Source organism: Thermobia domestica, chromosome 11 (assembly GCF_964235325.1).
Source record: "Thermobia domestica chromosome 11, izTheDome1.hap1.1, whole genome shotgun sequence".
Classification (NCBI taxonomy): Eukaryota; Metazoa; Arthropoda; class Insecta; order Zygentoma; family Lepismatidae; genus Thermobia; species Thermobia domestica.
This window is the reverse complement of record NC_137464.1, coordinates 84,334,597-84,361,766: the sequence shown is the minus strand read 5'-3', so window position 1 is coordinate 84,361,766 and position 27,170 is coordinate 84,334,597. Positions and strand designations below refer to the sequence as shown.

Here is a 27,170-nt window from a genome sequence, read left to right as displayed (position 1 = left end):
GTTACATGACAGTCTCGTGTTAGAACTAAATAACTTGAAGAGATGATGAGTGCGGGGTAAGGGGAACTCAGAAGGATTATATATATATATATATATATATATATATATATATATATATATATATATATATATATATATATATATATATATATATATAATATCATATCATATAATATGAGGGTTGGTTCAAAAGTCATGGCAACTATTTTTTTCCTTGAAGATACCAGTCCGGTCGGAAAATTTGACATACACAGACGAAAGGACAAGGTGTTAACTACATGTTTGGATAATAAATAGCACTGAAATATCGTAAAACACTAATTTATTATGGTAGTATACAGGGCAATATGGCCTTCACGGTGCAAAAGAATGACAACACAGTACGCATACAGTTGACATGACAAACCTGGGCCTAAAGACCCTCAAAGTAGTCTCCTGCTACTTGCACCACACGCTGCCAACGATGTGGGAGGCGCTGAATACCATCCGCCTCAGCATTTGCCCCACCATGTGTGAATCGGGTCACCAGTTCGCGCACAGCATTAGCAATGTCCTCGCGTGTTGCAAACTGTTAGGGATGCGCACGAGACAAGATTTGTGGCTGTCTCGTCTCGAAAATGTGCTGTAAAAATGATGCCTCGACTCGAAAAATGTATATTTCTCTATTGAAAGAGCCGTGTCTCGACTCGAATTTTGTCAGGAAAATCTTGTCTCGACTCGTCTCGTGCGCATCCCTACAAACCGTCTAACACGTAAATCCTTGATCTTTCAAATAAGATCAGTCACAGGGCGAAATGTCAGGAGAGTACTTGGGTGCTCCAATTCTTCCCATCCCCAACGTCGCAGTAGCTGTCCTATACACTCTGCTTTATGTAGTTTTGCATTGTCGTGCAGGATTATTGCACTGTCCACAAGATCCGGACGTTTCTCCCGAACGCCACGTCGTACCTGTCGCACCAGGAAGTCCCTGTAGTACTGTGCGGTCACTGTTCTGCCATGTGGTGGACAAACACCGTGCTCGTGGGTTTTCTCGGGGTTCTCCCGTTTCCTCCCACTTTCTTCATTCCACCATTTCACTCATCTCTCATAATCACCGTCTCCTTTAGCCTAACCGGCATAACCGTGGGACGTAAAACTCAGAGATTTCATTTACTGTTCTGCCATGTAGAACAAAGTGGCAAACAATGACACCCCTGACGTCATACGCGACGATCACCATCAATTTGACTGGGAAGGATTATGACGGAACTTCTGCCTCCTTCGTGATCCAGCATGTCGCCACTCCGCGGACTGACGTTTCAGTTCTGGTTCGTATCCCCTGGCCCAAAATTCATCGATGGCGATTATTCGTGACAATAATTGATCACCGTCCTGTTGCCAGCGTGCAAGGTGGTCGGAGCATATTGCATAGCGCATCCACCTTTGAATTTCCGTCAGTGCATGCGGTACTCACCGCGATGCGATTTTGCGTAGTTGCAGCTCATTACGCAATATCCTGTGGACGGTGCGTTTCTCGATGCCACTTGCCTCCTCAAACTCCAGTAGCATCCATCGTCTGTCTTCATCCAGGAGTTGCTCGATGACGGAACGTGTCACGTCGGTACGCACACTGACAGGTCGTCCCGAACGTTGCTCATCACTGGATGATACACGTCCTTGCTGAAACTTTCCTACCCACCGTGCTACTGTCCGGTATGGTTGGACATTATTCCCAAGGGCTTCCACTAATTCAGTTCACTGTGGCATTCCATCGCATTTCTCCCTCGGAGAACGACTATTTTGATGTAAGCGCGCTTCTCAACACCAGCTATCTGTTGTGCTGCATACACACTATGCCTGCAGAACTTCCACACGACACATATAAGTTTGTGATCCGCTCACATATCTGCAAGAAAAAAATAGACGAAGATATGATATTCAGAAATAAACACACAGGCCCTATGGTTTCACATAGTTACTAAGAATAATTTTAATTGAAAACTGGAATAGTTTCATTAAAAATAATTGCAATACAAAACAAAATATAGCTATGTTAAATTTCTCGGTGGGAGCTCATGTGATTCGAATCTCACGTTAAACTGTAGAGTGCCATGCTGGGGGGGTGAGCGGGGCAACGGCTCCGGGTGCCCAAGAAAGGGCGCAAAATTCGGGAGGGAAAAAGAAAAGAGCAATAACTACTAGTCTTGTCTACATATCAGTATGTACTTAAATCCTCTTCCTGCTTTAGCATGTAGTCCTATCATGTTACTCATGTTAGGAAAATGCATGTGGACATATACAAAATACAAGGAAAAAAGTGACAAAAAGTGCTCAAAATCAAGAAAAGTAGGGTTTATTTTTGAAAATTTTCTTACGCTTCGCGCCAACCATGGTGGCGCTTCGTGGCTGGTCCGTCGACCTCACTTATTATATGTACGGGGGCGCCGTCGTATACTCTCGCCCCGGGAGCTGATTTTCCACAGCACGGCACCGAGTCTTATATAGTGCTGACCTTATTTATAGTCTTACTAGCAGCGTTCACCCCGCTTCGCTGCGGTCACCCCGGAACGCAATAAACTTTGTTACTTAGATAATTTTTACTTTTTCGCTTTCAAGTGATATGATAAAAACCATAGAAGATTGCAGTAAATGTTAACATTATATCGCCTGTCATTTATGTTAACCCGCCCCGCTTCGCTGCGGTCACCCCCGAACGCAATAAACTTTGTTACTTAGATAATTTTTACTTTTTCGCTTTCAAGTGATATGATAAAAACCATTATAACGCCTGTCATTTATGTTAACCCGCCGAGTGACACGGTCATGCGGGTTGCATATACATACGTTTATTTTTATACCTATGATGAACTAACAAAGGATTTGTACGTAATGGACACCTGAATGGTCAATTATCTCAAGACACTGGTAATTGAAAATTAAAGTGATATGATAAAAACCATCTAGGGTCCAAATCCTAATAACCCCCCAAAAATAAAAGAAATTGGTTCAGCCGTATTAGCGTGATGAGCGGACAAAGGATTTGTACGTTCTCTTTTATATATATAGATATATGTTATATAATTTTTTGTTCCCTTTTAGCTGCATTTTAATTTAAGACTTTGTATTTCTTAACCGGCTCACATCTTTTCATATACGTTCAGAAAATCCTTGCAGAGTCAATCGAAATACAAAACCTTCCTGAATTTTGCTTTTTATTAGTTCAAAGCAACTTCTGTTCCTGATATTAGTACCCTATATCATGACATGATCGGTCGAAACTGCAGTATGTTCGAGATGATGATGAAAAACGAGGCTAAGATTGCTTAAAACAAATTATTCGTCAACGTGAGGTTAAGGTGTTGGTCAGATAGGTAAGAAAAATAATAAGAAGAAGAAATAATAATGATAAAAAAGTACAGCCTGTTAGATTTTCTTTCTGAATACATAGCCATCGTTGGGTTGCGTTGCTAAAAGTGAGAAATCAGTTCCTCTAATCTTTTTCCTTGCACTAACTTATAAAAGCATTTTAAGTGTGTCCAGGAGTAATTATTATTTGCTATTAAGAAAGCGGAAGAAATAGTTTTACGGGAACATACAACGTGATAGGGAAACGTAAAATTTAGGAATGAAACGGAAGATCTAGCAACCCTAACCTACAAGAGACAGATCCAAGATTGGCCAAGGGGTAAGGATGAACATGTTAAATGTGTCATTTTGTCCATTCTGAAATATTCTCTTATGGCAGGTGTTTCTGAAACTGTGGATTACGGACCACAAGCAGTCCTCCCGTAAGACATCTGCCCTTGTGGAACTCTTAGCTTTGAACATTAGTAAACAGGGAGAAAAAAAGTAAAGTTGAAGTAAAATTGCCTCTGACATAATTGAATCTCCAATAAGTACAGATTATACAAATATCGGATTACACAATTTAACAAGGCAAAAATTAATTGCAATAGCTTATGTAGACATATTATCAAAAATATTTTTATAGCTTTCAATCATTAACAAAAAAATATGTATTATATAAATACAATATAAAATTAAAGGGAATTTTAATTAATATTCTAAGAAATATTTCAGTTTAACGTCCCACAATTATCCTCTTTTAGGCTAAGGGAGAAGATGATTAAGGCAAGTGAATAATGGAAGAAATGGTGGAATGAAAAAGTGGGAATACCCCCGAGAAAACTCACAGACGCACTGTTGTCCACCATAAACTTACATGGCCAGGATCGAACAAGGGACTCCACGCACCAGAAGTAAGCACTCTACCACTGAGCCACCGTGCCTTCCATAATATTCTATTTTTAAAATGTACAGACATCCTGATACGTTAAAAAAAAAAAAGGAAGAAAAACTTTCAAAGTGTGGTCCGTACAACTTTCTGACCAATAACATTGGTTCCAACATAAAAAAAAGAGTTGATTTTGAGTTTAACGTCCCGTTCAGCAGTGAGGCAATATGAGACGCGAACCTACTGATTAACGTGGAATCTGAAACACTTGAGCTCCCGCCGGTTGAAAAATGCTGCCTTATCTCGCCTGTTTATTTCAAGAATGACATAACTCAAAATTCTAACTTTTCAAGAGAAGCGTTTGAAAGTTTCGAAACGTAATGAAAACAAGTGGGGGCAAGAATGACACAAAGTGCTTTCTAGCGCCCAGTTTTGGAAGCACATTGTGAAATTTTTGTGTCCGCCAAAGATAGACATAAAGATTAGCTTTTATTTTTTGCTCATAAGCCAATAAGGACGATTTTTCAGTTACGTCACTCTTGAAATAAGCAGGCGACTAGCTATACTCCTACTTTGCTAGAGATGAATTCATTACGGACTCGACAACCCTAGAGATGCGCATGAGATGAGTCGAGACAGGATTTTCCTGACGAAATTCGAGTCGAGACACGGCTCTTCCAATAGAAAAATATACATTTTTCGAGTCGAAACATCACTTTTACAGGATATTTTCGAGACGAGACAGCCACAAATCTTGTCTCGTGCGCATCCCTAGACAACTCGCACTAATATGCTTATAGCAGGCCCATAGCCAGCCCCAAATTTTAGGGGGGCCCGGTAGAAGTTAGGGGGGGCGACCCAATCACATTATACTTCATCACCATATTATAGTTCATTTGCAAGGCTACCGTGAAACTTTTAGGCGGCCAGCCAAAGTTTTGGGGGGCCCGGTCCCCCTAGCCGCCCTTGGATACGGGCCTGGCTTATAGTTTATATGATATGTATATATGATACAAAACATGTCAATAGATGAAAGCTTTCATGTTATTTATACAGGACACTGTTATAGCTTCTATGGGGGAAAAGATATTCTAGCTGAATCATTCTATGACTACAAATCCAAAAGAATCCTTATCTTTTTTCTGTCTATTATACTGGACTTTTTCCTTCCTTATCACCGAAAATCTTATTTGATATCTTTTTCAGTATCTCCATTCTTCTATTATTTTACTTGTTTGGTGTTTGAATCCTACAGGCTTAAAGGTTAAGCATACTCACTTGAAAAACCCTCTCCTCTTATCAATTTTTGCATTGTTGTCTAGTTGTGTTTGTATGCGTTGGAGCTCGTTGGTTGATAAGTGCTATGCAAATTATAAACATTTCATTCTAGTATCATTTTGGATTTTTTTTGTTTTTGTGTAGAAGGTAGTAGTTTGTGGTTGTTAATCTAGTGCGATTGCAGTAAAAACCATGCCAGTGGGATATTCTCTTTCTGCAATACTGGTGATTATAGCTCTTGTGCTAGGTACAGTAGTAGGCCTATTTCTATGTAATTAAATTTTAATTTAGAGTTTTTGCACTTCTAGTACGTATACACCTCTAAACATTCTGTGGTTGTGCTCTTGTTTACATGGCGAAATTCTGTTGCATAGAAAGATGTCTCTCCAGTTGCGATTTTGCTTTTCTATAGCGAAGTTGGAGCAGTTTTTTTTTTTTTTTTTTTAATAATACTTATTCATGTATATAATAATATGTGTGTTGAATTCAGGCTTTTGTGCAAATAAGGAGGGGGGGCAATAAAAGTTTAAGGGAGGCTCTGTTCTAGATTGCAATAGAGCAGCAGGAATCTGTCGCAACGAAACTCATGACTTGTTATTGTCTGGTCGGATGCAATAACAAATATATTGCCATTTTTCTCTAACTAGCGTTGTAAATTGTTTGTGTGCGTCTCTAATTTCCAAGTTTTTATTTAACTTCGACTTTAACGCGGACAAACTTAACAAGAACGCGGCTTGTTTATTAGAACAATTAGGTTGGGCAAAAGAAGAAACTAATTTTCTTTTTAAAAAGAATATTTGCTTTTAAGTCTTTTATTTCCGAAAAAAAAAAATAATAAGAAAAAAAGCAAATATTTCAATGCATGTGTAATTATAGATACTCTAGGGGGCTGAGCCCACCTTGAACATGCCTGAATTCAACACTGTAATATAATGTGTATGTGTGATCTGATCGAACATAATTCTAGAACGCTTGGAGCAATTTCAACCAAATTTACTGCATATAAAAATCTGGAAAATGCTGTAGGGGTGGGGTACAAAGGAGTGATATGTAAAAATAATACAAAAATCGACATAGTGTTGAACTTATAATTTTCGGAATCGCTGAGATGAATAGTTGCTTTCCGATGTCCTTTAAGTCCAAGTTAGGTCGCCATCGGCATGAAAGGTGATAGAGTGAATAAGAAAATAATCGAGATTGCTGCCGGGGAATCCATACTTTTCGGTGTCGCTACGCTGCTTTGTGACAGTTCAGATAACATTTAAGTTCAAGTTTAGTCGAATAAAAGATAAGTGTGTAGGAGTTCTGAACTTCTAGAAAATTCCACTTTTAAGGAGGCTAAAATGGTAAATTTACTATCCATATTGAAATCGACATTTTATTGTTTGTGGTTGCACCACAGAAAAATGGCTGAATCATTCGAAATGAATTTTGGTACACTCGTGTCCAAAATTATTGTCGCATATCTATAACGGTCGTCTTGTAAGAATCTAATTTGAGAATGATTTTGCAGGGTACTTTTAATACTGATACTATGTGTATAATCGGAAAACGTATATTTGTGGTAAATTTCATAGTAAAAGAATTATAAATACGAAAATTAGACTGAGCAAAACAAAATGTTGGTAAATGAGCAAGAACGTTTTATTTTCGTTTTATTGTTCTTATTTACTGCTCCTTTGACATGAAATTTGTCACGTATATGTCTTTGCCGATTATACACATACTAACATCATAAGAAATACCGGGCGAATTCGTTATCAAATTATATTCCTATAACAACACATTTATAGACATGCGACAATAATTTTAGACGTGAGTGTACATAGTTAATTCCCATCTCAAGCTGGGATTTTATAATATTACTTTAATTAAAGGGCGCATCCTAAGGGAATAGAGGGACACAAACCTATTTTTGAGACGAATCTGTATGAAGATATCATGTCTTGCTATTTCATACAGCTTTTGCTTTATGTCTGTTGACAGACAAGTAGACATACGGTCATATACGTTCTACAATGTTTCCCATACACTTATACATAACGTAGTTTGGAAGTTTAAACAAATGTTCTGTTTCACAGTGTGAAAACTACGGTTGACTCCCAAACTATGTGAACAGTGTTTCTTCCAGACATGTTTTTTTGGGGACCACTGCTCCCCCGGAGCTCTAAGAGTGCCCCTTCGGAGGAGACCACGTCTATAATATAAATGAAACGAAAGCTCTGTTTTACGTCCCACGATTATGCCAGCTAGGCTAAAGGATACGGTGATGATGAGAAATGAATAAAATGGTGAAATGAAGAAAGTGGGAAGAAACAGGAGAACCCCGAGAAAACCCATGCACACGGTGTTTGTCCACTACAAAACACTTGGCGCGTCCTGGGAGTCTAATAGAAAAGTACCAGTAACCCTTCGGATACTAAGTAAGGCTCTTTCCGGAACATTTTTCTGAAAGGAACACTGTTGAATTTAATACTTGAACGGCAAGTAGTACGGCTATTACGACTGCTTGCAATAGATTAATAAGATCAAAGATCGAACCTGTTTCTCAAATCCTGAACCCATATCAAATAGCCATTACTCGATATCCTTTACTGTTTTTTGGTTTATAAAGATTAATATTCTGGTTGCAATAGAGACAGTCAGATATGAAATATATTCTTGTTGCAGCACTGAATCTCTCTCTCTCTTTTTTTTTTAAACTGCTTGTCGTTATTTCAGTTTTTCAATATGGCAGTCAGTGTTCAAACCGGAAATCAACAATTTCTATCATTTCCGGTTTGTATAGATCGATAAAGATCGATACAAAACTCATTTCTGGGACTCGAAATTCATGTCAAAAAGTAGCTTCTCACTCTCTGTGTTCGCTCTTTGGAGATCAGTATTGAAACCGGAAGTAGTGGTTAATTTGTAGCACTTCCGGTTGTAGTAGAAGGAAGAGTGGAAGTGTAATCTACTGTTGATACGTGAAATCAATTTCAGAAAACAACTTCTCATCTATTTTTGTTTGTATTCTATAAAGAATAACGTTGAAACCGGATATGTTGATTTATACCACTTCAGATTGGAATATACAGTTAATGAGGAAATAGCACCTCTTGTTGAGACGCTGAATCGACCGCCTTCCGCTTGTGGCCTTCTCTTCCAGTTCTTGTTCTGTGGAAATCCGTATTGAAATAGAAACTAGTAGTAAATTGCTACCACTTCAGGTTTTAGTAGAGAAATGCTGATAGAGATTGTATCTTTTCTTTAGACACTGAATCGATTCCAGAAAACTGATTATCGCTTTCCAATACCATATTTGTTCTATAGAGATTAACTTTGAAACCGGATATTAATTTATACCACTTTCGGTTTGAATAGTGGACGATCGTACTATGGTGATCGATACTGAATCCAGAAATGGTTCATGTGTACCACTTTTGGTTTGAATACAGGGTTAATGGAGTAGATGGGACCTAGTGTTGGGATACTGAAAATAATAAATAAATAAATAAATAATAAATCTCCCACCTCGTAACGTTTTTACTGTGCATAAAGTAATAGAAAAGCTCTGCCACTTCCAGTTTTAGTAGGCAGAGGTGATTAAAGATATCTTTCTTCAGACGCTGAATCTGTTCCAAAAATATCTTGCGCTGATAGATTTTGTTCTATGGCGATCAATGTTCAAACTGGAAATGGTTAATATTACCACTTCAGTGAATAAAGGGTTAACAGATCAGATGGAGCCTATTTTTTGGGACACTAAATGGATTTTTTTTTTTTTTTTATGAACTCTTACCCGTTTTTGCTCAAATACCTGTCGGCGAACGAACATACCTGGTCTATTGAAGTTCCATTGGAAGTCTATAATTATTGGGTAATCTAGTGGAAAAGAAGACCCTCCATCACTTGCTTTGGTCGTAAATAAACATTCCATGCCATGCAATTGTTATCAACGTTATCATCTTTAGTATGACTTCATTCAACATAAATTCAGATCTAGCGGCGGAATGAAAAAAAAAAAAAAAAACTAACTTCCGTAATCTTTTGCGTGCGTACTTGTCAAAGGTGTTTCCTGGCCTGAGCTGCTAGCAGGAAAAGCAGGTGGTTTAGTAGTTCGGGGTCGACCATGAGTGATGGCTACAACCTTGAGGAATGTTGGTTGTGTGTGTAATTGAGCGAGTGAGATTATAGTTAATTATTCTTCAGACGTGAAAATTGCGTCACAGACACTACTGGGAATAACAAAAATGTTTTATTTGCGACCTGTGGTAATTCAACATTGTTTGTGATGTTTGTGAATACCAACAGAAGAAATTGGATTTGGTTTGTCGTACTTCCAATTGCAGGATTTGTTATTGGTGAGATATATTTATCACATTTTATTTGGAGCAGTACTTCCATATCATGTATGTTCTCTTAGTCCATAATTTCAAAATGCAATCTTAAGCATAGTCCCACTGCTATGTCCTGTACACTAAGTGAGTGATGGATAAACTACGGCCCATGGGCCAGATGTGGCCTCTTGAAAGTAGGGATGCGCACGAGACGAGTCGAGACAGGATTTTCCTGACAAAATTCGAGTCGAGACACGGCTCTTCCAATAGAGACATATACATTTTTCGAGTCGAGACATCACTTTTACAGCACATTTTCGAGACGAGACAGCCACAAATCTGGTCTCGTGCGCATCCCTACTTGAAAGGTTCTATCCGGCCTACAAAGAATTGGCTGTGTGCGCTCATGGTATAACAAATATACCACGAGCGCTCAAAATCGTTCGTATTGCATTATCCCGTATACTTAATATTTCGTTGGAAATGACAAATAGAATGAATATTGCAAATCGGAGATGAAAATTCATTTTCTGTAAGGGAAGAGAACACAATGAAGCAAAGACTAACATATTCGGTATAGTGGTGGATCTAGAAAATAGAAACTGGGGGACAGCCAGAACCCAGACTATGATAGATATAAGTTCAATATAAAATTTCAAAAATATATAAATAATAGTTTTAATTATTTTTGACTCTCAAAAAACTGGGGGGCTAGAGACCCCCAGAGCCGAGTTAGATCTACCAATGATTCGGTAGGGATGTTCCGTACGTTATTCGCTTAGCGCAAGTTTTGTCAATATCATACCGGATAAGGAAACAAACTTGGAGATAACATATTACGTTTTTTGCCTTTGCTTTCATGTCGTTGGCGAATACTTGAAACCAAAGTTAACGACTATGTGCTCTTTTAATACTCGTGGTAGTTATTTTCAAATTAAACAGCAAGTACAACTGTGAATAAGAGTGTAATTAAAGACGTACATTTTGAACTTGAAGAAATGTCATACGTACACCAACCCAAGTAGGCCTATTGGGAAATTTTTAGCAGCTCTTATATTGTGGTAGTAGCCTGCGGTGCTCATATGTCACGTTTTGGTAGAATATTAAATATTACTCCTAGAATTTCTCTACATAATTCTTTAGTACTTAAAAAATACCATTTTGTAGAAAAGTTTGTGCTGTCGATATATACGGTACATAAATAAGCCTTCAATGCAATTGTGGTTTCATAGCCTTAGATGACAAGCTAAGTAAAAACGAAGACCATCTTCTTAAATAGTAAAAAGATTTTTGTGTATCGAACAGTATTTTGTGTTCTATAGAAAAATACATAAAGGAGAAATATTCTTTCGCTTCTGAAGTATTTTGAAAAGGAAACTGGGGATGAGACTGATAAATACTTAAGATTCGAATACATAAGTCGTAAGTTGCTACAAAGACATGAATAGTAGATTGTTTTATGCAAATAAGTTCGATGCCAGCCCACTTGTTGTCACAAGAAGTTGCCTCCCGCTTTTGCAATATCACATGTAGTCAATAGCCCCACTGTTCGTGTATTTGCGTACACACACACACACACACACTATCTTATATATATATATATATATATATATATATATATATATATATATATATATATATATATATATATATATATATATATATATATATTAGTGCTTATTACTTATACTATTGTTTCTCAACATGGGGGGTCACGAAAATAAGCAGAATATAATTAGAATCTAATACCGGAAAATATTTTAATTATTATTTTGAATTTTGTTCTGATAGGCATATTTTTTTTATTTTTATACATGCTGTTAAGAACAACAAAAAACAGGCCTACTAAACATTTTCGGCAGGTGCAGAGTTATTTAAAAATTAATTTAAATGAAAGAGGTACGCTATGAAATTAATGAGAACTGCTTATTGAAATACCAGAAAAGTACAAATGTAACAAAACCTACATATTGAAATACGATTAAAATTGAAAGCTAATGAGATCTGAGGGGTTATTTCACTAGTGCGGCAGTGTCCGATTCAATCTTAATGACGCACATTATCAAGTCATTTAAAATACTCAATAACTTTAACAAGTGTCCAAGTTTTTAAAACCAAAATTAGAAATCTTTTTTTTTTTTTTATCATATGACCCAAAATTAAGGGAGTTATGAAGTTTTAAAATTTTCAAGCGGCCTCCATTTTGAAACAGTATGGCGGATCGGATACGATATTTGTAATATAAATGAAGTGACCAAACTTGGTTTTAATCCATTCGCTTTTAGGAAGTTACTGTTTTCACTATATACAAGAAATGGATTCTACTGTTATAGAAATAGATGGATATCGTGAGATATCCGCAATAGGTATGTTAAATATCCTACACAAGCTTATTACAAACCAGAAATTATAAGGGGTCGGTGGCAAGATGATGTAATAAAATGCCGGTCGTGATAGGAATTAGGTTGAGAACCGCTGCAATGAAACTACGATTTACTCAAATCACGCAGTTACTAGTTTAATACACTTGAGTTTCGTTTATTATTCTTAGGCCTGCAATACACTGTAGGATAGATCCTAGGAAATATCTTATGACTTTTCCTAGTCAAAATCTCATCGTGTATGGCATCAGATCGCATGTCATTCCTATGTTCTGAACGACCCTATGAGATTTTTCGTGTTTAGGGCACGCTCTATTTCGAAAAAAAAAAAAAAATCGTAAGAATTCGATTTAAGTGACATCAGGTGAGAGAAACTGGAAATTTTTTTTTCTCTCCGCCAACCATAGGTGGTGAAAGAGCAAAAATACTCGACAAAATGGAGTGTTGCAGGAACTGATGAGAAATGTTTTGATAATTTATCTTCTGATTTTTATGCTTTTTTAGAGGTGCACAATTTAACAAAATGGCGCCTGGTATCAATATCAGTTGGATGCGCAGTGTATGGCACAAAAGGGTAGGATTTCCTACGAGATATGTCCTCAGATAAATCCTAAGGTATTTCCTAGGACTTATCCCATAGTGTATAGTGGGCCTTACTGGAATTTCTTATTCATAGTTGCTGGAAACATGTTTATGAAGTGTAATATACAAATATTTAAAATAAACTTTTCTAAATAACTCGACCTTATAAACCAGTTCCTGAAAAGAGTACTGGCTTCCCATACTTTGATGTCCTCATTTGTTGGTTTATCAATTCCCTGTTATTAAAGAAAACATTACAGTATGTATTTCCACAAGCGCAGGTGAAATGATGCAGGTTCCATTTAAGATAGTGCTTGTGGAGAAAAATGTAAGAGGTAAGGGGTTGTATCAGAATACATGAACAACGAAGGGATTAGGCTATTTATTCGTATGTGTGCTGATTGGTATACCTGCCTATAGACTGTCAATGACGGTTTAAGGATCTTTGTGACGATGACCTTTGTGAGAAAAGAAGAAATGGGCCATATTACTAGATAAACAAATACACACAATTCTTGCAAAATTTCACGATACTGGTAACATCAATAAGTGTTGGTGATCCATTGCATCCATTGCTGTTAATACATGAGCAGGTTTCATTTTTTTAGTACAATCCTATATATATTTTTTCTAGTTCCTCAAGAAATCAATGCAAGTGCAAGAATAATTTTGTCTCTTTGTCTCTTATTACCCCGGCCTCCCCTACTACGTTAATTACCGTTTTAATGATTGAAGGTTTCTAGCAAAAACAACTCTCTCTCTCTCTCTTTTTTTTTTTTTTTTTTTTTCATTGTCGTAGAGGGTACAGCCCGCAGCAGAAAACCTGCAACATGAGCATGTAAGTTTGTTGTGAAACGACGAAGTCTTTTGCTCCAAAATAAATGTTCAGGGTAAGACGCCGAGGTTTCTTCTTGCGTGATTCTTGCCACTTAGACGTTATGTTGATTCCCTGGGTTGTTAGATGTAGTTTCACAACAAACTTACATGCTCATGTTGCAGGTTTTTTTTTTTTTTTCTGCAGACAGTACAAAGATAAGCAGTGTTATAAATTTCAACAAAATATCAGTCACAGGAGCGAAAGAGCATATAAACACTGCCTTGGATTTTCACTCATAAGGCCTGTCCCATAGTGCTCAATCTATTTTTGCAACAAAAGTCCCTCTTGTTGCTGAGAGTAGGGTAATAAAGGTAGCAAAATGTACAATGTGGCAGCGTTGTTTGTTATCAATAAGATCTTCTTCCCTAGGAGCACGGTGGATCAATGGTAGAGCGCTTGGCTCAGTTGCTTGGAATCCATGGTTCGATTCCCGGGCAGGTTAGTTTTGTGGTGGACAACATCGTGTCTGTGGGTGTTTTCAGGGTACTCCCGTTTCCTCCCACATTCTCATTCCATCAATATTCCATCATTTACTTGCCTTAATCATCCGTCTCCCTTAGCCTCACGGACGTTAAACTTATTAAAGATTTTATTTCTCCTCTCCTGCATGCATCCGTTTTGGGACCAACAGTTCTGGTTGCAACGTAATCGAGACGTGCAAACTCGAAGTACACCTGCGCGACCGCATCTGGAAAAATATTTCAATATCATATAGAAGACCTCCGTCCGTATTTGGGACGTCCGTATCTGGGGAGAAACCGGAGTCCGAACCACAGTAGTACGCTAAAATTTGAAGTTTCTCATATCGGAATCTTGTGCATCAAAGGCGCGCATCGTAGTGTGCCCACGATACGAGACGAAATTAAGGTTGACAAAATTTAAATAATATTTATTATTGGAGTATGTTGTGTAATGCTTTACGTATCTTAAAATATGAGTAAATAATTTTCATTGTGTTAATACAGTCAATTTATCAATTTATAGCTTTTATACAACACTATCAATTTTGTAACACTAAGTGTTTGAAATCTGTCTCGGGTGAACTACGTAGTGTTGCGCACGAGACTTAAAATTCTACTGTATCGTCTTAAAGACTAAACGAGAATTGTCACGTTTCTCGTCTCGAATTTAAAAAAAATCTAGGTCCTATATTTGTCTCGTAGGCATCACTACTCACGCTCGCGGGTTAGCCAATCAAGACACTTATCTCTGCCTCCATGATGATTTAATTTTATTCAATATTCAATTTAATCCACTGTGACATGTATACGACTACAATAGCTTCGAGCAATAGTTAAGGGTCTTCACTACAGCGAAATTAAACTACCGCGAATTTTAGAGTTTTTCTATAATATCTTCAAAACAAATAAACGTTTTCGTAAAACAAACGTAGTGAACTAGATAATGCGATTTTGCATCTGATATCGTTATTACAATTCATCTATCTGCTTTCGATTTGCAACTGTAGATAGATTTAACACTTTTTGCGGATTCTGTAAATAGTGGCATACCGAAAGCAGATAGGTAAATTGTGGTAAAGATATCACATGCAAAATCGTATTGTCTAATCACTACATTTCTGCTTTTCGGATACTTTTATTTGTTTTGAAGATATTACAGGAAAACTCTAAAATTAGCGATAGTTTAATTTCGCTGTAGTGAACACCCTTAAAATCCCCCAGGCTCTTCAATGGAATTCGAACGCGATGTTTAACATCCGAGACAGTGTTTATGCTGGTAGCGGTGACTGAGAAAAATAAATAGGACAAAGAAAGGAAATGGCAACGTAAAACTATGTAGAAAAGTATACGCAATGTATACCTACTATGGAATGGTGCAGGGCCGGATTAAGGGGGGATTAGGGGGGCTATAGCCTCGCGTCTCGAGGTGAAAAGGGGCCGCCACTTTGATCAAAATCTCAACTGGTTATCTAAAAAGAATCATGAAGACACAATCATCATCATAAAATATGACCAAAAATATGAAACATATTCCGTTAATTTTCCTATTGTACTTCATAGAAATGTATTAGGTAAAGTCAGCAGGGGTCACATTTTTTTTCTAGCCCCGGGCCTCCAAATGAATTAATCCAGCCCTGGTATGGTGTCTGCAAAGCCATCGACTCCGTTGTCAGTGTTCCTATTTATTTGTCGACACAGTCTCTATCAACGGTAGATTTCTCGTTTGCTCCTTCGTCAAAGAAAGACTGCGAGTATGAAGTTCAGAGATTCAAACGTTCGGTCCAGAGATTTCAACCACATATCATTATTATTGTTGGTAGTTTTCTTTTTCTTTCTTTCTTTCTTTCTTTCTTTCTTTCTTTCTTTCTTTTTTTTTTTTTTAAGTAATTTCTAGTTTTACAAGACTGAAGGTGAACAAGAGTTTACATGATAAGAGTAATTAGAGCATTACATGCGAAATGATTCTAGTTCATGAGGGTTAAAGTAGTTAAAACTGCTAGAAAGGAAGATAAGGGAAACAATATAAATTAATCAGAAAGTCTTACATGAACAGAACGGTGCAACGACATTGCACAAATTTTTCTAAGGATTAGATCGTTGATAATCTCTGTAGTCTATGACTTATTAATGAGAAGCAGAAAGTGCTGAAATTGTACAAATTTCCAACGTGACGTTGCCAACAACAGGATTCAGGAAATTGAGTGAAATTTTGCACCAAAATAAAATATATAAACGCCATTCCTTTGTGAGATTTACTTGTACTGCATTGTAATATTTATAGAGCAAATTAAAGGCCTATATTTACAGAACATTTCACGTTTACAGTTTGAATCCTTGGAATTTAAATCCTACAGCTTTTAAAAATGTCATGTGCCTTCTCATGGTTTATCTGTGAATTCCTAAATTCAGCGTATTCCTCAAGGAAAAACTCACTCCTTTTGTTGCAAATGCAAATATAAGGATCATTTATAGAAAGGTTAAAGGGCAGTTACTAACATTGTAAGATAAGTGGTAGACACACCTGAAATATGTAAGCAAATGCTAGTTTGTGATTGGCCAAAACTAGAAAATGTAAACAAATTCTTATCTCCGATTGGTTGAACGACTGTCTAGAATATTTAAATTATTTTTTTTATTTTATATAAGTTCGTTTTCCTTACAGTTTTCTAATATCTATTTTCATGCATTCTTAATGTTATAAGCAACCTTACAATTAGACATGATGCAGAAAATTATTGAATGGGACATGTTCTCCCGTCCCCCTCTCTAATGACGCCCGTTCACATACATATAATAGGGATAACTGAAAAATGCTATTGTCATCCATTACTTTGTATTTTTTCTCTAAAACAACTTGTGTTTTGGTGACTGTTCTTATGAGTCTTAATGCTTGTGGTAATGATGGCAACGTTCCATAACTTTTTTGCGCAATTTCCAATTTTGTTGCCCGCTCATTAAGGCTCTATCTGTGTCAACAGATAAGGGAGTGAAAGTTTGCGCAATTTCAGTGCACCCGGACAAAAGAAGAAAACATTTAATTTTGTGATATACTTCTAATAACATGTTTTGTGTGCAATGGTAGTGGTACTCCAATACGAATTGATTCAAAGCAAAAAAAAAAAAAAAAAAAAAAAACCGTAAAAAAACGCTCGTAATCTGACATTCACTTTGGTGCTCTTAATTTCTCTCTCTCTCTTTTTTTTTTTAATTTATGCACAGGGAGGGACTGTGTTCGATTACCCAGAAAACTATGTTGATAAACACATGTAAAGAAGCAAATATAAATTATAAACGGAACGCAAGTATTCTCAATATAGACCCATGTAACAAATAATCGGATCAATAGAACAAACTCCTATAATCCAACTCTGAGGCGACATAATGTGATGGGGAAGGGTTTATGCTGTGAGATGGTCTGTGTACCTTTCAACTGCATCGGATTTAGACCCTGGTCTTCGAAGTCCAGGTTAATAGTAGGTTCTATTCTTCGTAACCTTGCTGTTGTATAAGGACGTAAAGCATAGAAACAAAATCCTTTAGAGCTGAGATAACCAACGTTTCCATATACTTAGTTTCGGAAAATGTTGCTATACTATCCTAATGGTCGTGGAGAAAGGGAAATGCATACAGGAGAACCATATATTCCAGAACCTAACAGAACAGAAATAGAAATCACTATGTAAATATTAGTGATATGAAGTGTGAAGGTGAAATAAAAGCAAGGATAGGAATGGCGAAAGAAGCATTTAGGAGGAAGAAAAAAAAGTATTTTGCGAAAGTTTGAATAAAAACTTGAGAAAAAGACTCGTAAAGTGGAGTATTGTACTGTATGGTTCAGAAACATGGACACACGCAAAAGTGATTGTAAACGACTGGAAGCTTTCGAAATCTGAGTGTTGAGAAGAATTGAGAGGATTGTCTTTATCCATTTTGGTCACTCAACACAAAGTTACGAACTAAAAGTGATTATTAGTATTACTCTCTTGTATTTATATTACTTACTGATACCTATGCATGAAACCAAACTCCAATATTCGTCAGTATGAACACAAATATGTGTCGCAGTTCCTGTTGCTGCTTCGTCATTACGCAGTGACAAAACACAGAAGAATGTTTCGTCTTTTTTTTTTTTTTTTTTCATGCCATACGTGACTTCCAATGAAGCAGCACAGAAGTATTGCTGACATCAAAAGTAATTACATATAGTTAATTTCTTACGTGCATTTAAGAGTAGTACTATGGCAAAGGTGTAATTTTAGGCTGCAATTGCCACCCTCTGAAGTTGGAGGTGTTCATATGTTTTTAATCAATAGTCTATTTCTATACATTTGCTTTTAATATTGAAGTTAAAAGCCTCTCAATTCAAGTAGCCCTCCAACCACCTCACAATGCAGAATAGAAATCATAAATGCGCCCCCATTGACATTCGAATTGGGAAGCACTTGCTTCTAATTCGAATTTACGCTAAGTAAAATAAGTAAATATTTTTCGATGTATATATAAAATATATATAATATTTTTTGGAAAAATCGAATTTGAAATTTCAACAGATTTAAACGTTTCATAGCCTATAGATACCGGAAAAGTGATTTTTGGACATCTGTCTGTCCGTTCGTTCGTTCGTTCGTCCTGATGTACTCACCTAGAGGCATACTGTTCAACACATCTCAAATTTTAAACTTAAGGTTTTTATGTGATCCTCCAGTTTTTTCGAATTTTCTTCCTATCCCTAAAAATAAGGATAGTTTAATTAATGGTAAAAAATTGAAAAGTGGGTGTTTTCTTAAAAACTGCTCTATCGATTTTGTTTACATATCATAAATCAATTTCAAAAAAAAAAAAAAAAAAAAAAAATGAGGTATAAATACTTTCTCCGAGAAAGATCGAGTAGTAGTAGTTTATTCTTGGAGTGAGTTTCCTTTCAGACTATTTTCCCAATTTTGTCCATAATTTCAAAAATACATTTCATTAATAACAGACAATATAGCATAACTAATTTGTCCTGAAAAAATGTACGGGAGGGGGTGACTTTTTCGGATTTTTTTTTCCAAACCAATGCACAGTGGGCCGAAATTGTCAATGTTGTGCGCATAATTAATGTACTATTGTCCAATGATTGTGATACATTTTATATGGTCAAAAATGAAAGAAAATGAAGAAACATAGTGAATTAGATTGATTGATTTACTGAAAACCTGGCATTTTAACACGCAGAAAATAGTATGAGATGGGGATGAAATATGTGAATCAGTACTACAAGACAAATAGATCAGTGCACTCTAGTGATACATAAAATATATTATGAAAATATAAATTTAATAATGTTTAAAATCTGTGCTTTATTTGGTCACACATCACACAATACCTTCACACAAACACGTGTTATGCAGGAAAATTGTGGATATGCAATTCTACAGTATAAATCTATTTAAGTTAGACTGTACGTACTATATTGAATTGTCACAAGTTAATCACACGTATCATATTTTCACTATCAATGGGTGTTATTTCAGTTACTACTGTCTTCACTGTCACTTACAGAACTGTCTCTGTCTTCTGCTGCTGTAATGTGAGAAGGCTCCACCAGAAGAGCTAGCACTGCTGTTGAAAGTTTCTGTTGCTTTGCAGAGATCTCATTGAGGAAATGACAGGGTCCGATGTAGTAAATTCGTTTAAAAGCAGATTTTCGTTTGTAGTATATCGTGAGAATTTTCTGCAATGCTGCCTGAATCGACAAGTCTTTATTTCGTGGTTCCTGAACTTCTTCGCTTAATTACTCGCTGGGAAGTAATGCACCAGAAATTATAGAAGGACCATGAAGCAAAATTTTATGCACAGACGCATGTATGTAGTACCACGGATACTTCTCGACGAACATAACGTTATTTATATATTTATCATCATGTCGTTTGTAAACTTGTAAGACTTGTCTTTACTACTGTCGCTGACTTCTTGAAAAAAGTAATTTTAACATCCATCACCTCATGATACATTTTTCAGTGCCATCTGTATAAGGGCACACATGGGCAGCTATAGCTTTCACATGTTACCTTACATATTGTAGACTTCGACAATGCTTGTATTTCAGGAGTACATAGTGATACATTTTTTGAAAGGCAAATATTGTAACTACTGATCTTGATTACGAGAACTTGCACAGTTTCATTTACATCACTTAGTATTCATTCTGCACATTTGCAATGTATGCATACTCATGCCTAGTGATGAGCAAATGCAAGACCAAGACCAAGACCTGGGTGGTTTTGGTCTTACACACCCAGTCTTGGTCTTGGTCTTGCACACCCAGTGTTGGTCTTGGTCTTGCTTTTAAAAAATCTTATGCTTTTCATAGGCAAATTTTAGTCTGGATATAAGGGATAATAAATTCCACAATGCACCAATAGTACCGGAAATACAATGTGAAAGTATAATGATAGTGTACAACATAGGCGATGACCTTTATTTTGTTTTCAATGGGTGCCCACGCTTCACTACTTATAAGATAAATCACAACGTTTTGTAATCTTTTTATATTTTTAAACAGATCCAATACTCCACTGGTTCCCAAACTGGGGAGACTCCCTCTGAGATCCATGGAAGAAAATCAAGACGGCACAGATTACTGAAATACAATGAATTGCAAAATTATTTTTACATTGTATAGGCGTCAAAGTTTTGTTCTTTTCAACCACGATTAGCTAATCTTTGTATTGAACAAACTTCCAATTAAATATGAGATTTTGTTTTACTGATTTCATACTCTATAGGCCAGAAACATGGACATTACGCAAAACCGATGAAAAAATTGAGGCTTTCGGTGGCTCAGTGATAGAGCGTTCACCTCCGGTGCTTGGCGTCCCTGGTTCGATTCCAGCTCGCGCCGTGTGGACGTTGTGGTGGACAAACACCGTGATCGTGGGTTTTCTCGGGGTTCTGTTTCCTCCCACTTTCTTCATTCCACCATTTCACTCATCTCTCATCATCACCGTCTCCTTTAGCCTAACCGGTATAGCCGTGGGGCATAAAACTTAGATTTCATTTCATTTTTTTTCCGCTCATGAAATCAAACTTGCGGTCATATGCACTAAGTTTTTGCCAATGTCATGAAAATATTTCGTTAATTTTATGAGCACATATTAAACATTTCCAACGGATGCTTAAGCCTCGAAGCCAAGCCATACCCATGTAGTCGGCACCTATGGTGTACGGAATTACCGATATTCAATTCTACATTTCTCTTAAGTTTTGGAAGAACACCTCTAATATGTTTTGAAGTGAAATGAAATATCTACTGTAACGTCCCTCGATTATGCACTGAAGCTAACGGAGATGGTGATGAGAAATGACTGAAATGGCGGAATGAAGAAGGTAGGAGAAACGAGAAAACCCACACACATGGTGCTTATCCACCAAAAATCTTACATGGTGCAAGCTGGGATCGAACCAGAGACCTCATGCATCAGAGGTGAACGCTCTACAGCTTTTTTAACCTCCTTATTGTCATATGGTATTTACATACAGGCAATAAAAGTTCATTAAGTCTTAAGACATATAGGTAAACAACTGTCACTGACCCACCCTGATCATAACATATTCTAGTTTACTTTCCGATAATCCGCTCCTTATGGACACAGCTATTCTTGGTATGATTTCCCAAAATCCAATCATGGGCTGTCATAAATGAATCTAAATGATGACCAAAGTAAATCAGACACTTAAGTTCTTATACCTTGTAACAATTCATAGAATTACTCTGTATGCTCTCTGCCGTCTTCTAAACACCGTACTGGTACTTGTGCAAGACACTTGCGCAAGAGTCTTGGTCTTGGTCTTGGTCTTGCATGCAAGACTCTTGCACAAACTGCAAGACCAAGATTCTTGCGCTCCCAAAACGATTGTCGCATATCTATAACTGTCTTCTTGTAAGAATATAATTTGATAATGATTTTGCAGGGTACTTTTAATACTGATACTGTGTATATAATCGGGAAATGTTGGTAAATTTCATAGGAAAAGAATTATAAATACGAAAATTAGAATGAGTAAAACAAAATGTTGCTAGATAGACAAGAAAGTTTTATTGTTCTTATTTACTGCTCTGACATGAAATTTGAAACATACATGTCTTTGCCGATTATACACATACTAACGCTATAAGAAATACTGGGCGAATTCGTTATCAAAGTATATTTCTACAACATATTTATAGACATGCGACAATAATTTTGGACATGAGTGTACATGATTAATGTATATAATAATAATTGCAACACTCAGTAATAACCCATACTGATACTATATCCAAAGCTGGCGTGAATTCCTTTTATTATTTTGTTCTTATTAGCTACTGAATATGATCTACAATTTTACTTATGAGAATCACATTCTTCATGTCATACAAACACTCAGAAAAGCTTAACTTGAAATACATACAGACAGGGCATGTGTAAAGCAACAGGGGAAATCCATACTGCATTTTAAGCCTTGGGGTTTTGTCAAACTATGTCAGTGTTACTTATCACAAAATATTCACTTTGATAAATTAGGTTATACGCGACTCTTTAGGCGCATTGAGGTGTTTTTCTTCATATTTCATAAATAATTTGACAATATGGAATAACTAATTTGACCTGAAAACCTCTATGAGGGGATGTTTTCTTTTCGGTGTTGAGTTCAAGCCATTTTGCTTATATACAGGGTGCGGCACGTAAAGTGAACACACAAAATGAAATGTAATGTATTGAATATGATTAACTACAACACATAAATGAAATGTAATGTATTGAATATGACTACTCACCTTCACAGCAGGTGCTGAAAGTGTCCTCCGCCCACTTCAACACACATGTGAGCACGATTGAGGAGATTCATATATACCCTTGTCAGCAGTGGCGAAGGGTGATAGTTTCAAGAGGGTAGGCCCAATGTTCTACTACTACTACTACTACTACTACTACTACTACTACTAATAATAATAATAATAATAATAATAATAGTAAAATGAAACAGATTAGACATAAATATTTTACTACAGAAATACAAGAAGATGAATTCACATAAATTTAATGCAATTGTAGTTCATCGACAGCACTTATTCGATCCGGATCTCAATTTTCATAATGCAATTGACGTATGTGACTCATAGATGATCTTAATTCGCCATAATGCAATTTAATTGTTTTAATTTGCGTGATCGGGTGGGGAAGATGGACTATCACATTATATGTGCTTCACAAGAAATATATGTTGTTTAGTCTACATGTATTGGAACAAACTCTGCTTGTAAAATTGTCTTTGATTTTATTGTTCAAAACACATGTCAAGCGTTCAATCAAGATATTTTGTGTGTCACTTAATTCCCCTTTAAAAACAGAATCAGACTTATATATATATTGTATCAATGCATGCAAAACTCTCTTGCCCTCTGTTTGTTCTATTTTCAACACAGACGTTAGTCTTCGTTCCTTAATAACCCATTAATTTCCAAAAGACCACTTACATAGAAGATTCTTTAACAGGAATTATATTACGTATATTCATATTCTCCACATACTGACATTTTCTCTCATTCACTTTTGCAAATGCAAGAAAAAAAATTACTCAAATCTCAAAAACACACACTCTTTCTAATGAACTCAACGAGTCTGATATCGTACAGGTTTGCGCCAACGCAACGGAATAAAGGGGCATTAGTTTACGATAATAGGCGTAGCGCCTTTAGAATTTCTTGTTCCAGTTTTTGCGTTGCGTTTGAGTCCGCAAAATTAAGCAAAGTTGGAACGGAATAGAGCCCACGTTATCTTGCTCTTTATTTGTTTGATATATCGAATCGAAATCGAAGGTCTTGAGAGAAACTAGTAGGTAGAAACGAAAGTCGATAAGCGCTGAGGCCGGTCTCTTTCGCAGGTTATACGCTGGTGAAGAAAATGTCATTTCCAACACGGTCTCTTGCGGGATTTTCTGAGTAGCTTGGCGGTAATTATACTGCGCCTGAGACACTGCTCGGTGAGCCTCCCAGCAGTGGTGCCAACCACGATTTCTTTATCGAACATTTTTTTTTTCAACTTAGAAAATATTGCATTCTGTGCAAGGAAAATAAATTAATTATAAATTATAATTTCTGAAAGTAAATGGGTAAGCCGGGCCTCAGGGCCTCTTACCACCCTTCGCCACTGCTTGTCAGTTCTTGTGTTGTAATGCTATTGGTGACATCCTGGATCCTGGTCTTGAGTTCTTCAATTGTGTGGATTTGTTTCGTATACTCTTCCCTTTAACAGTCCCCATAAGTAAAAGTCACACGTGGACAAGTCTGGTGACCGAGGAGGCCACAAGCCTTTGCTGACTGTCCTCTCTGGTGTAAATATCTCATGCACAAGGGACAATGATGCAGCTGATGTGTGGCATGTTGCACCGTCCTGCTGAAAGTAACATAACTGACGCTCCTCTTCGGTCAAGTGTGTATAAAACTCCTCCAGGATTCCCATATACACGTCACTGTTCACTGTCGTCTCAAAGAATATGGGCCCAATAACGCGTGTGGCGGAAATGGCACACCAAACACCAATCTTCTCATCATGCAAGGGTACCTGGTGGATTGCGTGTGGATTTTCTGTCGACCAATACCGGTTGTTTTGGGAATTTACGTACCCAGACAGGTGGAACCACGCCTTGTCACTCATGATCATTAGTGGATCCAAGAAACCACTGGCAACATTGCTCAACAGCCATGAACAGAAATGCACCCTCTTCTGCAGGTCAGGCTCCTTCAGTTCTTGCACAACACTTATCCGGTACGGTTTTAACTTCAGTCCCCTTAAAACACGTCTGCAACTTCTCTCACTCGCATGAACCTGTTGACTCAATCTCCTGGTTGACTTTCGAGGACTTCTTGTCATTATCTCCTCCACCTGCATCTTTAATTCAGGTGTGCAGACAGATGGTCGTCTGTTCCTGGGAGCATTTTGAACCGATCCTGTACGCCGCCATTTTTCAATCAATTCCTGAATAGTGCTTTTTGCTGGCACAGAACGTCCTGGAAATTTCTCCCGAAACAAATTCTTTGTTTTCACAAAAGATCCAGTGAGAATGAACCCTTCAACAATGGCAACACGCTCGGGTATCGAATACGGCATTATCACACACTGATACTCACCCGGCTTAACACAACGAGTCCTTTTTCTCAACTGGTTTCGACAAGTTTCACTGGCTGCGGCTGCACGTGACTGCTGCAGGTCACGTAAGTCGACCCGACCTCGACACGCCATCTCTTGGTAGGAAGCAGTGGCGGTCGGTGGACTGTGGTTTCAGGTGTTGCAGTACGAACGATAAGAGACAGAAGATATAAAGTTGACTCATTGACTAATCAGCATAACTTTAGATGCAAATGCTATGTGACATGTTAAATTAAATAAAATTCTGTTTTTAAAAAATAAAAAATGCAGAACATTTTATCCGATTAATCACCTTAATTAATTAATAAGTTCATTATCCTCTCTTTGATTGGAGCAAATCTGTCTAATACATGCTGGTTGAACTCTGATATTCTTATTGTCAGGTCTTTTTCGATGGAAAGCATAATCAATGGCGATAACCTTTCTTGGGACATTCAATTCCTTGAAAGTGTCAATTCTTTCTCATGTGAAAAAAAAAAAAAAAAAAAAACAACTTTTCGTCCTTTGCTGACGCCATAGGTACAGTTAATGTTAATTTCAGAAGCTTTGTAGATTCACTAAATATTTTTTTCTAGATTATTGCGAACGATTCATTCTAGCAAACTCAGTCCCTGACAGTGATCCGAATTCCTCTTCAGCGTTGACTGAAGAGAGTTCGTAGCAGAGATTAGTGTTATAAAAAAAAAGTACATTGAACACACTTTATTCAAAGTTTATCCAGGAAAATTTAAAATAAATTGAGGAAATGTATCTGGTGTAAACAACACTACTGCCATAAGATATCCTGTAAATTTAAACTGGATTTTTTTTTTCGAACACTCTCCTGAATTGCCCTTTGCTTGTTTTGTCTAAACCTTAATTGCAAATTTTTCCTCAGTTAAAAGCTGGTCAATGTCTTTTGTAAGTTACTTACAGAAGTCATGGTATACAATTCATTCAGAATTCGTAGGTTATTTACAGAATTAAAGCACATACAAAAAATTAAACCTAATAATTAAAAACCAAAATAACTGATACAAAAGAGGTGCTGGTATATGAATTCCAAATGTCACATATTCATACATCAACACACACACACACACATGTGCGTAAAAGAAAAAAAAAACTACATTCCAAATCATCCGTCTTGGTTGTTGTGCAATGCTCGATGAACACAATATAAATTACTTCCACATGAGGCGAAACAACGCTTAGTTCTGAAAAGGAAACCTCGAAACCCGCCAGGTGAAGGATCAGCATGTAACAGAAGCCAAAAATCAAAGAACATCAAAACAAACAGCACTGCCAGTTCTACACCCAGAAATGTTAACTGGGAGGGGTCCAAAGTATTTGAGGGAGGTCTAATACGTCTACATAATATGGAACCTGTCTTATTCTGCACCCAGAAAGACGATAAGTAATTCCTACTTACTGTCACCTATGTTTTTAGAAAAAAATGATAGAACGATTATTTCTATAAGAAAAGAAAGAGTACATGATGAGACGTAAAATAAAATATTTAGCCTACATCAATCGTTTCTCTGTTAAACAAGTATAGTTCGTTAAGAAAGTCTACAAATGTTTGTCAAGTTTCGAAATTTTTGGGAGGTCCGGACCCGGTGGACCCCCTCGTGGATACGCTCCTGAGCATTGCTAACTAGTCCCAAATTCAATGTGGCGTTTCCCATCATACAGTTTTATGTGGAAATTATCAAGAGTATAAATATACTTATTTTATAAAAGAAATTGGTTTATACTAAAATACTATCCACAGGGGGGGGGCGATTCTACATACTGACTTATTAATATTTGATTCACAAATTACTATAGAAGAAGCCTTCATTATCAATATAAGCTAAGAATTAACTTGTAAATGCGAGTCTACTTTCATTTGTTTTCTCCTCTACTA

At 36.8% G+C, this 27,170-nt stretch overlaps 1 protein-coding gene across 3 annotated transcripts in view; it reads left to right on the top strand.

The window, feature by feature from the left end:
• Window positions 1–27,170, top strand: part of LOC145664238 (N-acetylated-alpha-linked acidic dipeptidase 2-like) — a 149,884-nt gene that overhangs the window by 64,952 nt on the left and 57,762 nt on the right. Inside the window, exon 1 of one of the 3 annotated variants that reach the window (XM_081730720.1) lies at window positions 5,584–5,738. The exons of 1 other annotated variant lie outside the window; for it this stretch is intronic. In XM_081730720.1, the coding sequence (XP_081586846.1) occupies window positions 5,684–5,738 (55 nt within the window). In that variant the 5' untranslated portion in view covers window positions 5,584–5,683. Of the gene's footprint in view, window positions 1–5,583; window positions 5,739–9,749; window positions 9,835–27,170 lie in introns of those variants that run through there. One more of the 3 variants, XM_081730719.1, reaches the window with a different exon arrangement.